At 35.8% G+C, this 14,044-nt stretch overlaps 2 protein-coding genes across 7 annotated transcripts; one reads left to right on the plus strand and one right to left on the minus strand.

Moving 5' to 3' along the window:
- The first annotated feature begins 260 nt into the window (after nucleotides 1-260).
- LOC123198707 (putative disease resistance protein At3g14460) lies at nucleotides 261-5,794 on the plus strand. 6 transcript variants are annotated; one of them, XM_044613461.1, is made up of 7 exons: nucleotides 261-2,507; nucleotides 2,605-2,655; nucleotides 2,840-2,907; nucleotides 2,993-3,104; nucleotides 4,066-4,107; nucleotides 4,228-4,607; nucleotides 4,929-5,794. In XM_044613461.1, the coding sequence occupies exon 1, from the start codon at nucleotides 1,294-1,296 to the stop codon at nucleotides 2,482-2,484; it is 1,191 nt and encodes a 396-aa protein (XP_044469396.1). In that variant the 5' UTR covers nucleotides 261-1,293; the 3' UTR covers nucleotides 2,485-2,507; nucleotides 2,605-2,655; nucleotides 2,840-2,907; nucleotides 2,993-3,104; nucleotides 4,066-4,107; nucleotides 4,228-4,607; nucleotides 4,929-5,794. The 6 variants fall into 6 exon arrangements, with proteins under 6 accessions (XP_044469396.1, XP_044469397.1, XP_044469398.1 ...); XM_044613462.1 differs by having other exon boundaries at nucleotides 4,245-4,607; XM_044613463.1 differs by having other exon boundaries at nucleotides 4,498-4,607.
- A 3,266-nt stretch (nucleotides 5,795-9,060) lies between these two features.
- LOC123199212 (L-ascorbate oxidase-like) lies at nucleotides 9,061-13,712 on the minus strand. The gene is made up of 5 exons (XM_044614125.1): nucleotides 13,370-13,712; nucleotides 13,177-13,269; nucleotides 11,036-11,242; nucleotides 10,756-10,947; nucleotides 9,061-10,113 (listed from the first exon to the last, which is right to left on the minus strand). The coding sequence occupies exons 1-5, from the start codon at nucleotides 13,667-13,669 to the stop codon at nucleotides 9,175-9,177; spliced, it is 1,731 nt and encodes a 576-aa protein (XP_044470060.1). The 5' UTR covers nucleotides 13,670-13,712; the 3' UTR covers nucleotides 9,061-9,174.
- Between the last annotated feature and the right edge of the window lie 332 nt (nucleotides 13,713-14,044).

Raw genomic sequence — 14,044 nt, forward strand, 5'->3', positions numbered from 1 at the left:
TTAAATATTTTTAATAAATAACTGTTTTACTCTTAATCTTAATTAAGAATTTTAACATAAAAGAAGATATTTGAGTTTTCAAAAGTTAACAAGTAAGAATTTGGTTTTACACAAAACCTTGGGTGGGAAAAAGGCTTTTGGCCTAATATCATATATTGATCTTATCTCTATGTGCAATTTGTTAATTGTGAATCCCCTTTGTACTGGCGTCCAAGATAATTTGCCATTTCACTAAACTTTGGGTGGGAATAACGTTTGGCCAATAATTGATTTGTTAAAATTATCTTCACATCTCCTATATCAGAAGCGAGAATACCAGCCTCTCTCTTTTATCGTTCTTTTCTTGCCTTTGTCCAACTGATTCCCTGCTTTCGACTGCCAAACCCATAACCATATGGCCCTGGAATTGTCCTCCCTAATTGCTATTTTGGAAAACGTATTTGACAGACTGGAGTCCAGAGAGTTGCTGGATCGTTCACCATGTCTGGGGGTAGCTTCACAGCTGGGAAAGTTGAAAATACTTTTAATGAAGATTAAATCAGTCCTCGTCGATGTAGAGACGCAGCAACTCAAAAAGGAACTGATATCGTGTCTGGACGATTTACTGGACTTGGTTTATGATCTGGATGACATGCTGGACGAGTTTACGACTGATATTTTAGGGCGTGAGCTGATGGCTGAACGTTATTTTAGCATTAGCAAGGTGCGTAAACTTATCCCTGCTTATTTTACTGATTTGACTCCAAATATCCATATGGCGTCCAAGATAGAATATATCACTCACCAATTTGAAGCACTCGTCTATCTTGGAGAACGAATGATTTCTAGAAAGAGATCAACTGCTGTACCCCTCAAACCTGGAGAACAAATGATTCCTAGAGCGACATCAACTGTTGTACGGACAAGACCACTCCCCACATATTTCCCTATAAATTCTGGTATTTATGGGAGAGATGAAGATAAAGCCAAGATACTTGAAATGGTGTTAAGTGACGAACTAAGTTTTAGTATTATAAGCATTGTTAGGATGGGAGCAATTGGTAAAACAAGGCTAGTTCAGGAGGTCTACAACGACAAGGCTTTGGAAGGTTTCGATATGAGAGCATGGGTAGATGTCTCTTATGGCACTGATATTCAACAAATTTGCAAGCAGCTTCTCCAGCAGATCACTTTATCATCTCGCAGGATCTATGGATTACAAGAATTACTAATTGCACTGGCAAAAGCTGTAGCTGGAAAAAAATTCTTGTTTGTCTTTATGAATGATTGAAGAATAATGATATACATGTGGAAATGTTGCAAATTGAGGAATGTCATTCTCTAACATTTCTTACGAGAGGTCACCTACCTCCATTTCTAGAACAACTCTCTCTAATAAATTGTAAGAAATTGGACGGGTTGTTGGATGATAAAAAGGACACTTTCTCGTTTTCCACTTCATCGGTGCATGATGAGGATGTTACACTTGCCAGTACAAATCTTCTTGAGTATTTGTATATCTCCCAATGCCCATCTCTCACTTTTCTATCATCAAGGGACCAGTTATTTATTGGACTGAAACACCTTGATATTCGAGATTGTTCGGGGCTTAGAACTTTGTTATTGCAAGGTCAGTTACCCACAACACTGGAGCACCTGGAGATTTCAGGTTGCTCAGAGCTTATCAGGTTGTCAACTAATGGTCTGTTACCTAAGATGCTTAAACACCTGGACATCGCTGATTGTCCAAAGTTAAAGTCCATAGCAAAGAGCTTCGACAAAGGCACGTTTGTTGGATTTATCCAGATCAAGAACTGTAAAAATCTTGAATTCATACCTGAGGGTATACATAATCTGGATAGTCTCCATACAATGTATGTACAAGATTGTCCTAGTCTTGTCTCCTTTCCTTCAAAAGGCTTTCCCAACACCAACTTAACTGTGTTATCAATTGAGAGGTGTGAGAAACTTACAGCTTTACCCAGCAGGCTGCAAAACCTCCACTGTCTTCAACAATTAGTAACACGGCAGTGTCCAAGTATCATGTCCATTCCCAAGGAAGGCTTCCCTGCCAATCTAACCTCACTTTCAATTGCTGATGTCAGTCTGTATAATTCACTGTTTGAATGGGGTCTGCATAATCTCACCAGTCTAAGATACCTTGAGATTAGGGGATGCCTAGATGCAATTTGTTTTCCGATAGAGGAAATGAGTATGGTGCTTCCAACCTCTCTAACTCAACTGACTATTAGAGGATTCCCAAAATTGAAATATTTATCATCTAGGGGTTTTGAGACCCTTAAGTCTCTTGAAGAACTTTCCATTAGTGATTGCCCGGAGTTGTCATCCTTTCCAGAAAGTTTGCCATCCTCACTTCTGCAATTGTATATTTCTAATTGTCCTTCGCTGAAAAAGCACTGCAGAAGGAATAAAGGACAAGAGTGGTCTAAGATTGCTGATATTCCTCGTGTCAGAATAGATTATGAATTCATCTACGATACATAGCAAGAAAATCATCTCTCTGATATGTTAGTTTTTCATATATAAACCATACAGCTACTTTAGCAGCAATAACTGATCGCAATTTTTTATGGTAACAGAGTGTGACTTATGTGATACATGCAGGATAAAAGTTCAACCCCCCAATGCAAATTTATCAATGCCGATACCCGGACGGTAGGCTGTATTTTGTATTTAGCAGAAATACTTGGTAGCATAAATTATTTGAACTGAATAACATATTGCGGCATAGATTTAGATCCTTTTAGTTATTTAATTAGTTTGCTGTACTTCAATTCAAAGTGTCAATAATTTTTTTTCCATAAAATTTTAATATCTTGTTTATGTAAATCACATACAGATGGTTTGAGAAGCTGGGTTCCAATATTGTGAACCATCAGGATACGATGCCAAAACATTGGAGGTCAGGTAATAAAAATATATGTTATTTTATTCATACAACTAGTATCTTTACTATCCAGATCTCTGAAGAATGATATATTGTATCTACTAGTACATAGCAGTACCAGTTCACAGGCATTGCTGCGTGGCATTGCTTTCATCTCTGTTCTGGAAGTTAGTCGCTCCGCCTGATTGATCTTTATATAAGCTGTTGTTGGTGAAAGGTACTATAAGATATATTTGAACAGCAATTTTTTATGAATCAGAGTATGTATAAAAAAGTCTTGTTTCTGGTGCGCACTTGCCCATCCTTATGAAAGCATATTATTTCTTTCTGCTTCACAACTCTAATTGGTGCTGTTACTGATTTTCCATTTTCACTGAACAAAATAAATGCCCAAAAAAAAAAAAAAGAAAGAAATTGAATGCCCTTTTTTCTAGACTAAGCTGAATGTAAGTTAGTGTTCATATTCTACCAAAAAAAGAAAAAAGTTAGTGTTAGTTACATTCTGTATGAGCTAAAAACTTTCTTTACTGTTTAAAATTGGTAGATTGATGTGTCGATTTTGTCTTATGTTTTAAATGAAGTTCATTTCTTTTATGAGTACACTTATTCCTTCTTCTACTATTAGACTTGCTTACTAGGTTTTGCAGCATCGTTGCCTTCTATAGAATGTCTCATAAATCTGTCTTCTTCAAGATCTCCCTTACATCTATTACCTTTGGAAGGTAACATTTAGTGGACGATGTCTTTTTGGTAACCTCACTTATGGTGTAAAACTTTTAATTCTTTCAGGTAATGACCCCAAATTTATAATATGCATACTATTAAAACAGTGTATGTGTATTTTCTGCATATACATGTTTCCTCTAAAATAAAAAAGCAGAATTCCTATATGGTTTGAAATTTCTACAACAATGCTTTGTGAAGTACTGAGAAGTCAAATACTGTCGTTTTCTTTCAATGTTCATGTGAAAGCTTACATTATAGTGTTGTGTTGTTTGATTTTTGGGAAAAAAAAATTAATGAGAGGAAGCCCGGGTAACATAATCTATCTAGATTATCGTACTTGGGCTTCCTCAAATTACTGATAATTTCATGCTGTTTCATTTCATTTGGCTCAGTAATATGATGCCTTGTGTATGAATAACAGCTAATTTTATATAAATTTTTTTATCTTACAGCTGGGATTGCATCAGTTCTTTTTGAAATGAGGTGTCTGAAAGGTAAATTTGTGGACTTGTTTAAAGTGTGACAATTGAATGCCTTAATGTGTATGCATTTACATATACAGACTAAAGAGGCTTTATGTGATTGACAAGGCATTGAATTTTTCTTTACTGAAGGGAGGTTGTGATTGCAGAGGCATAAAATTTTCCCTTTCTAATGAAAGCACATTGTCTCACACCTTCATATTGACCATCTGAGTTATTGGGATGGTTGTGAGCCCATCTTTGTCTTTGTCGAGACAAAAATTAAACTGTCGCTTACCTAGCAGGACAACATCCAGTTATTTAAGTATAATTCAGCCTTCTCTGACTAGTTTGCTTTGGTTTTGCATTTTTTATTCCAACTTCATCTCACACTAGTTCTATGTTGTTGTGGTACAACTTTAGAAAGCTCCTTGGTCCTGGAGGGACAACGCTGAGTGAGTAGAAGTGATTACAGAGCGAACAGAGTAGCCTGTTCTGGGAAAACAGCATGGCAATATTATGGATACATCGAGGTAATAATGAGCTTTACCTTCATCTTCTCTTTTCTGCCAAGTCTTCTATATTTTCCATACTTGCATGCTTCTTGGCCGCTTACATGGATTATATTACTTTGTTTTCAGCATTATTGCCTTAATTCTGGTAGAACATCTACCTGATTCATCTTGGTTTTTACTTGGGATAAAAATCTGAGCTTTTTGAGCCTGCTTGTTTGTTTGCCCCCAGTAAAATATCAGTTTCCTTGACTGCAAGGTTGTGTTTAGAGCTTGCAGCTATAATATTCGGCAAATTTCAGTCTATAGTCATTAATGGAGCTATGTTATTATTTGGAAAAGTTTTTCTGGCAGGATATCCTTTAACATGATCACCATGCGGATAATTGGAGTCGAATCAGTAAGACAAGCAGAGATAAAGCTACGCACCTTGCTAATGCTAAAATAACGCTTGGCCATCAGCTCACGCCGTAAATCACCTGTTGCAAGCTCATCCAGTATGTCATCCACATCATAAGCCAAGTCCAGTAAATCGTCCAGCCACAATTTCAGAGCTTCATTGGGCTGCTGCTTCTCTACATCGACGAGGACTGCTTTACTGTGCCTCAAACCCAGAACGTGCTCTACATAGGACGCATCCACAAAATACGTGAATGCCGTCTGCCAAGTATCACTCCCAAAACATTAGATACATTAGAAAGACGATGAGATGAGAGAGCTTCTAAAACAGGAGATTTGAAGACTGAGATTTACCTTCTGGAAATTGGAATCATATACACAAAATTTGGTAGATGTTGCAGTTCTAGAAATTGTAGTTTTGCAAATGGGATTATATTGCCAATCATCTTTGGAAATTCACCCAACTTCTTTGCATTGATTATTTCTTCCATGCCGGCACAATGTGACACTACAATATAAGTTTGTCAGGTCCTTCAATCTTGAGCATGAGCTTATATTGACCACATGAACGCTTTTAAATCCGGAAGGTCTTCATGCTCTTTGTACTCTTTTTGCATAGTCAATCTTCAATTCTTCCAAATATATACAATCCATGATTCATATCCGTGGACAAAACTTTGAGATTGCGTAGCAATCTTTGTGAGCTCAAAAACTTTCGAGCTTTGTAGTTAGGTGAGTTCAAAACCCTAGTTTTTATTTTTAGTAACAGAGACTTGAATTCAGGTATTTTTCTTAGAAATGTGGCCTTAAGACCCTATTATTAGTAACAATATTATTTTGTAATATGTGGCCATGTAACCAACATATGGGAGACAAAATTAAAAAAATGCAAGCTGCAGCAGGAAACTGAAAACTGCACGTAATATTTTGAAGTTCTGGTTCTAGCGAAAATGTCTCGACCCTTCTTAAAAAGAAACGGTTTTAACTTGACCTCGACACTTTACAACAGTCTTCTTAGACTAATACCATCATTCCTGGTGTGGTATTCAGTAGTTAACTATTAACACGCAAGCTTGGACAATGGAAAAAGAAACGAGGATCAATATTACGCTTGCTGAATCCTTAAAGCCATCACCATCACATCAGAACTCTCAAACTGAAAAAGTTTGAGTTGGTATACAATGTTATTGAAATAAGCGGTATCATCATATGTCACTGATCTATATAGTCGACAAAAGTTTGGATTGACATCAACTCTTTTGCCCATCAGACTAAAGACTGACCTATAGATTCGAACCGAACCAACTCACAAAAGGGGGGTTTGGCAAAAATGGTTCACAGATTAATTTTATATTACATTTATAAGAGAAGATTTGTCCAGGAAGAATTGGGCATTGAGTGACTCCTTTTGTGCCATCAAACCAAGGCGTTCCAATCTGAAACAAATAAATTAACCATTTTTCTGCAGCCAAAAATCAGTCTCAAAACACAGTAAATTCAAAAAACTTATAACTCTTTACTTTACCTGGCGAATTCCATGCCAATGGACGGCAACATTCTCGGTCAACAAACTGTTCCTCAGCTCAACAATGATTTTGTCGTTTTGCTCAGCCACCATGGTTGGCCTAAAGTTCTTCCATTAATGGTGATCACCAGTTTCCTGAATCAGTCTGGAGATTTGAATTCATACTTCACCTCCCATCTGTATCTCCGGATTCTGGCCTCGGCAACAGGAATATTTATGCAGGAAATAATGACTAAAACACACAAAAGAAACAAGTTTAATGTCTGTTTTGTGAATCCTGAAGCCACAACAACGTCCATGGCTTTAGCTCTCAAATCCTGGAAGATAAAAAAAATTCTCACTCAGCTGCCAGTCAAGATATTAGTTGTTGTTGAGTGGGTTAACCATCCCTTACTTGCGAAGACATTTGCTTCCTGCCGTTAAGACGTCTTCTTCTCTGCCCTCTCCTCTGCTTCGACTATGCCCAGGTGGGGGGCTGAAAGAAAAGAGTTTTCTTTAGTTTTTTTAAAGTAGTCCAAAAAGATTCATAGTCTTGGTCCCTGTTTTAACAGGATGAAAGAAATCAAAGAAGTTTAGGGTTCCAATGTCGATTCAGAGCTACCCTTCTTCAATCAGTGTTTAGAGCGATTTAATTTCCTATCGTTTGACACTGAGTTTCTGGGTTTCTTCGAAATACTCTCCAAGATATGCCAAAGTCTCTATGCTATTTGAAGTTTAATGTCGGGCATCACACTTTCAGATGGTAAGGAGAATAAATGTTATACACGGAAGTTTAATTTTAGTGATTTTGATCTGGACAAAGATGCACATGCCGAATAATCAATTGATCTTTTGAAGAAGTCTGGAATCAATTTCGAAAAGTTCAAAAAAGGATGGGGTATCAAGCCAAGTTTTTGTGCCCAAATTCTTGCATATCTTGTCACGGCACAGAAATCTAAAGTGGGTACTTAGGTTACTCTTGCTCAAACTCGATTTATTTGAATTGAATATTGAACAAAACTGCTTAAACAACTTAGATCAATTTCACCCTTGCCCACCTTCTAAACCTTTCACTTCAATATGAACATATAAGAATGTGTTTGTATGTGCTCTCAAATCTATTTAAAAGATTGTGGCTTTGAATTTGAGTCATATGACTCTACATTTGAAATTTCATATTTTAATAATCTATTCTAGATGTGGTGTGTTATAAACATATATCTTAATGAATATACAATATATATATATATATATATATATACATATATATATATATATATATATATATATATATATATATATATATATATATATATTAAATTATAACTTTATACAATTATAAAATTTGTAGAGATAACCGTAGACGGAAAAGATGATCAAAGTTAAATCATATCATATAAGATGGTAATTTTATGAGCTTTCTTGATTAAACTACCTTGTCTCTTAGAAAATGTAACTTGACATTTTGTTGAGTCGTCAATTTTCTTTATCTCGATTTTCCTTTTTCCCATGGTGAATAAAATGGTGAAAATTGAAGAAGAGCTCAAGAAAAACTAGATGGTGTGAAGAAGATGAAGAGCAAGATTAAGAGAAATATATAAGAAAATTTGGGGTGAAGAATTTAATGCTGGGTATTGTCAACTAGAAAAGGGTTTCTCCTGTCTACACCCGGTTGTAGATTTACTAGTTACAACTGGCTAGCATAGCTAATGAAATCATGACACCTCACTTGTATTCTTCATTTGATGAAAATTAATACTATAATACACAAATTTAAATTTAATAAATTTTAATTATTTATAAAATTATAGTATAATAATATTTGATATATTAACAACGGTATAAATACGATACAAATACTAACATATTATAATATGATTATGGAAATATTAATATAATCACCGAATTACATTTCCATAGCTCAATATTTATATTTATATTTGTATTAATTATTAACGTATATAATATGAGGGGAATAATTTTGGATTTAGAAAAAATTAAAAAAATAAAATAAAAAATGAGTAAGTGGTAACCATTGGAATCGCATTCATTCAAGCTCCAAAACCACTTGCTATTTCAACTTTGTTTCTAGTTTTTCAAACAAATTTTAGTGTAAGTTGCAATTCCTTCCTGTTTTGCTTCCCAAAAATCAACACTCTTAGAATAATTTCATTCTTTTTTGGAACAATCTCGTTCCTCTATAGAATGCCTATAATATTTTTGAAGCAGATAATGGTAAAATCTCTAGGACAATCGTTTTATAGAATACAACACTTGAAATGGTTGTTCCATATATACTTGAAACAACTTTGTTCTACTCTTTCATTATCAGAAACACCCATTTACACCTCTAATGAAACGTCTGTTGTGTCCATCATAAAATTCTGAATTAACATATTTTTTAATATGAGCCACCCTTTTTTAACAATGACGATAGAAGTTGGTGGCCCTGGAGTATCATTTCACTAAGAGAGTATGCTCAACGATGAAGGACCAAGACGGAGGTTGCAGTTCAACCTTGCTGGTTTCCGAGGTAGATAATAAGAAACAGTGGCTGATACGACGATCATATATCGAAAAACAATGCTTTTATTATTTCTTTTCAAGGTATTAATACCTTTACAACAAATTTTGCGCAACCTATAGCAAAAAAAATAAATAAATAAAGAATATGTGTTATTCTGATTAATGTCCCACACAACCCATAATAGAAGGCGGCAATTTTCCAAGCCTGTCAATTCCTTCGGCAAACACAACGCCCATCCCCATGTAAAAATGGGAATCAATATGGCAATGAAAAGCCCAGGCTCCGGGATTATCCGCCTGGAATCTCAAAGCAGTCCATCCATATCTATGAACTGGCACTGTATTTTTCATAATCGGGTTCACCAAATTGTACTTCTTTGGGTCATTGTACATGTCAAACTTGCCTTCTCCAAAGCCAAGTACCCAAAAATCATGCCCATGTAAATGCCAGGGATGTGTTTCACTATTGTTCGGAGTCATTGTATTTGCATTCTGAAGAATAATATCCACTGTTGAATTGAATTGTAGCCTGTAGATGCCACTGCGAGTGGTTGCATTTGTGTTTACAGAAACGTTGTAAATGTTATAGTTTTTAAAATCGTACCCGCCCGGGGGCGGAGTTTGATCAAATGCATGGTGTAAATTGTTCTTGAGAGAGATGAGGTAAGGGGTGTGAGGCAAATTGAACGATACATTGTTGACTGACCAGCGATATTGGCCATTGACGGTGTTTTGCGTGTTGAGAAATACAATCATTCTGTCCGCTGTTAGGGGTGGTTGGATGATGAAGCCTTGGCGGGCTTTGATGGCTTGACTTTGGTTATACCGGGATGCAACGTCGTTCCAAAGGGGGCCGGGGGGTGGACTTGTGGGAGGAGATCTTCTGGGATGGTTTGGATAATAATTGATAATGGCTAAGCCTGGTGGAGTTGTGGCATTTCTGCTCACAACATTGGTTGTAGCCCAGTAATTTCTTGAGGGGTTTTGGTTAGTTTTTATTAGAACTGAATATGACTCTCCTGAGTATATGAACAAGTTTTGCACCACAAAGGGCTCCACATAGTGCCCATCTGCTTCAACAACAGTCATATTGTGGCCCTGCAAAAGAAAATTATTGGGTCAGGAACATAAGTGGAATAAGCCCAGAATAGGTTATATTCTAACTAATGTTCTAATTACATGATTGGGACTTGACCCGTTCAAAGGCCTGGTTTATGTCTTTTCCAATCTGAACCGTTGACATCAGCCTAACATCATAATGCCCTTCAACCGTTGTAAAACCAGTGGTTAAATTGTGCAACAACCCGGTTTTACCTAGCTGAATTGCGGTCCAATGACTAATGTCATTAGACCGCTTACCAAAACCAGAATAATCATTGGGTCTCAATCAAACTAAACAATAGGTGTGATCGATTAATTGATTCAGTTTGGTTTTCATAACCATAATTTCAAAATTAGGTGAAATTATCACTAGACTTAAATGTTTAAGTTCGATTGAATTGATCATTGGAGCCTAGATGAACTGGTCGGATCAACTAATCCGGTCTAGGTTTTTATAACCTTGACCCCAAAGTTAGGTGGAGTTCTAGTTTAAGCTATGAAATTATCTAATACGCAAACTGAACTGGTTATTGGATCCCAATCGAATAGGTCCAACCAATGAATCTGGTTTTGTTTTCGTAACTCTGATTCTGAAATTAGGTGAAGTTACAGTTTAAGCTATCCGAATCTGGTAATTACCTCTATCTGGAAGCTGAGGGCTGAAAGGGCAGTCAAGCTAGAGATCCTCAACCGGTAAGTTTTTCCAGGGACAACTGTTAATGTAAAGGGAGAGCATTCAGGATTTGTAGCGTTACAAATACTGGCAACATCTGTGCTGGGGCCGGTCAAAAGAGAGCAGTTGTATCTTCCTCTTCCATTTAACAGAAGCGACTGAAACATAAAACAGGAGCAAAAAAATAAGAAAATGGAACATAAATCTTCATCTTCCTGGAGAAGTTAAGCGGCTTTTGTCAAGTACATGAGGCTCCCCAACCCACTGGAATGGAATGGCGGACAAGCCAGTGGCTTGTTCGTAAGTGCTTTTGTGGTACCAGTCATTCAGGATGATGGTTTTATCGAAATCGTAGGTAAATGGCTCAGGTTCTTTTGAAGATACACGAATGGATCCATAGAGACCAGCTTCTAATTGCATCCCATAATGGGCATGATACAAATATGTTCCAGGCTGCAGCAGTAAACAGAAATAATGGTTAGATTATCATGTTGATTTGTGATTTCAAAATAATTTTCAAAAATTGGTTTATTTGCATATCAAGTTTGGGAGTAGGAAAGTATAACTTTTCAAAATTGAAAAACTTTAAACAAAAGTAAAATTGTTAATTTTTAAAATTTGAAGAAGAAAATATAATAAATTATATATATTTTTAATATTATTGTTAAAATAATAATTTTATCTTTATATTTAACTAAGAATTTTAACATAAATTGATTTATGGGTAAGACTTTAGGTTTTTGAAAATTAGAGCATGGAAGTTTGAAATTATATCAAACCTTGGGTGGGAAAACGTTTTTCACGTAAAACCGAGTGGCCAAAAGTTATAAGTTCAAGAAAAAGGACTATTGGTGGTTGGCGCCGTTATTAAGTTTGACTTTTTGTAAAGCATATCTTTGACATTTTGACTTCTTAATTTTTTTAAATATAAATCAAAATTAATTTAAAACTGAAAATAGTCATTACACTTTCAAAAAACTAATACTAAAAAATTACTAAAACTACCATAAAAAAAGAAAAATTCTTTTTTAGTTCCTGTTAAAATTAGCACCAGTTAACCCAAATTTAACTTTTTTTGTTTTTTTATGTATTTCAAAACCTGTGTCATATTTATTTGTATTTCAAAATGAAACATCTTCTAATTAATTTTATTAATACAAAAGTTAAGAATTTTAACTTTAAAAGGCCAAACGACTATTTCCCACCCAAGGTTTGATGTTTTCTCAAAAGTCCCCCCTTTAACTATGGAAACACCAAACACCCACCCATGACCGGTTAGATTTAACAAAACCCTAACGGTGATAGGGATAAAATCGTTATTTTTGCTATAATATTAAAAATAAACTAAAATAGAATATAATTTTACCCCCCTAAACTTTAAAAACTAAAATTTTTCCCCAGCTTAAGTTTTAAAAAATGGCAGTTTCACCCTAGGGTTTGGTTTTGAAATCTCCGACGACCGTTCCGGCTCCATTGCCGACGGCCTCTCCCTCCCGAAGCAGCCTCTCCTTCCGGCGAATGTTTTCCTCCCATTTGGAGGCTCGATCGGCGTCGGCTTGGCGTTGGGAGACGAAGAACTTCGTCGTCTTCGTCTCCCAACGCCAAGCCAATGCCGATCGAGCCTCCAAATGGGAGGAAAACATTCGCCGGAAGGAGAGGCTACTTCGGGAGGGAGAGACCATCGGCAATGGAGCCGAAACGGTCGTCGGAGATTTCAAAACCAAACCCTAGGGTGAAACTGCCATTTTTTAAAACTTAGGCTGGGGGAAAATTTTAGTTTTTAAAGTTTAGGGGGGCAAAAGGAGATAAAATTTTTAGGCGTTAGGGTTTGGTTAAATCTAACCGGCTATGGGTGGGTGTTTGGTGTTTCCATAGTTAAAGGGGGACTTTTGAGAAAACATCAAACCTTGGGTGGGAAATAGTCGTTTGGCCACTTTAAAACTCAAAAAACATGATAATTTATGTGTCAATACTAAAAATAGTAAAAAAGTTAATTACTTATCTCATTATTCTAAGGAAATGTTGTATATATACCTAAAAAGGTAGCATTCAATCTGAATTGAGTTTGGGTAGTCTGAGCTCAGATTAAATCTACAATACTCAGCTCAAATTCGAATTGGTACAAATAATTATTGAAAAGTTATTAACGGGATATATAGTATTGTTAGATACCGTTAAAAATGTGAAATTTTTTGTATATGGGACAGACAATAAAAATCCAGTGGACAAAAGGGTTTATGTTGATCCAAACTATCATACTGAAGGTTCAACTCTAGATTGACTTGTTGAAGTTGAGCTGAACCAGCTCGGAGAGGAGGAGGGGGGTTTCTAAAAAAAATGGTTTGCAGATTTTATATGACATTAAAGCTATAAAGCTCACTACTTACCCTATCAACAACAAATTTATAAGTGAAGGTTTGTCCAGGAAGAATTGGGCATTGAGTGACTCCTTCTGTGCCATCAAACCAGGGCGTTCCAATCTGAAACAAATAAAAAACAAACAAATTAACCATTTTTCTGCAGCCAAAAATAAGTCTCAAAACACACTAAATTCACAAAAATTTTTGCTCTTTACTTTACCTGACGAATTCCATGCCAATGGATGGCAACATTCTCGGTCAATAAACTGTTCTTCAGCTCAACAATGATTTTGTCATTTTGCTCAGCCACTATGGTTGGCCCTGGAGTTCTTCCATTAATGGTGAACACCAGTTTCTTGAAGCAATCTGGAGATTTGAATTCATACTTCACTTCCCATTTGTATCTCCGGATTCTGGCCTCGGCAACAGGAATATTTATGCAGGAAATAATGATCAAAACACACAAAAGAAACAAGTTTAACGCCTGTTTTCTGAATCCTGTAGCAACGACAACGTCCATGGCTATAGCTTTCAAATCCTGGAAAATAAATTTAAAAAGCTGAGATTTGTGATGGTGTGGTTCTGTAATAGGCTTCCATATATATACACACAGGAATTTATCTGTAATTCTATGTATAAAAAAAAGGGTTGAATAATTGAAAAATCATATTTGGCGGGCGGACTGAGAAAATTATACTTTATTAGCCAAAGGACTATTTCCCTTTTTTTTACTTTGATAATCTCAAATACTCATTTATGAGAGGTTAAAATTAACAAAACTCTTATCTTTTAAAATTTTATCTCTTTTTACCTTCTAAATTTTAAAAACTAAAAATTTTCCCTAGTCTAAGTTTTAAAAAATAATAGTTTCCCCCTAGGGTTTTGTTTCGAGATC

This window comes from Mangifera indica, chromosome 16, assembly GCF_011075055.1.
Source record: "Mangifera indica cultivar Alphonso chromosome 16, CATAS_Mindica_2.1, whole genome shotgun sequence".
In the NCBI taxonomy this organism is placed as follows: domain Eukaryota; kingdom Viridiplantae; phylum Streptophyta; class Magnoliopsida; order Sapindales; family Anacardiaceae; genus Mangifera; species Mangifera indica.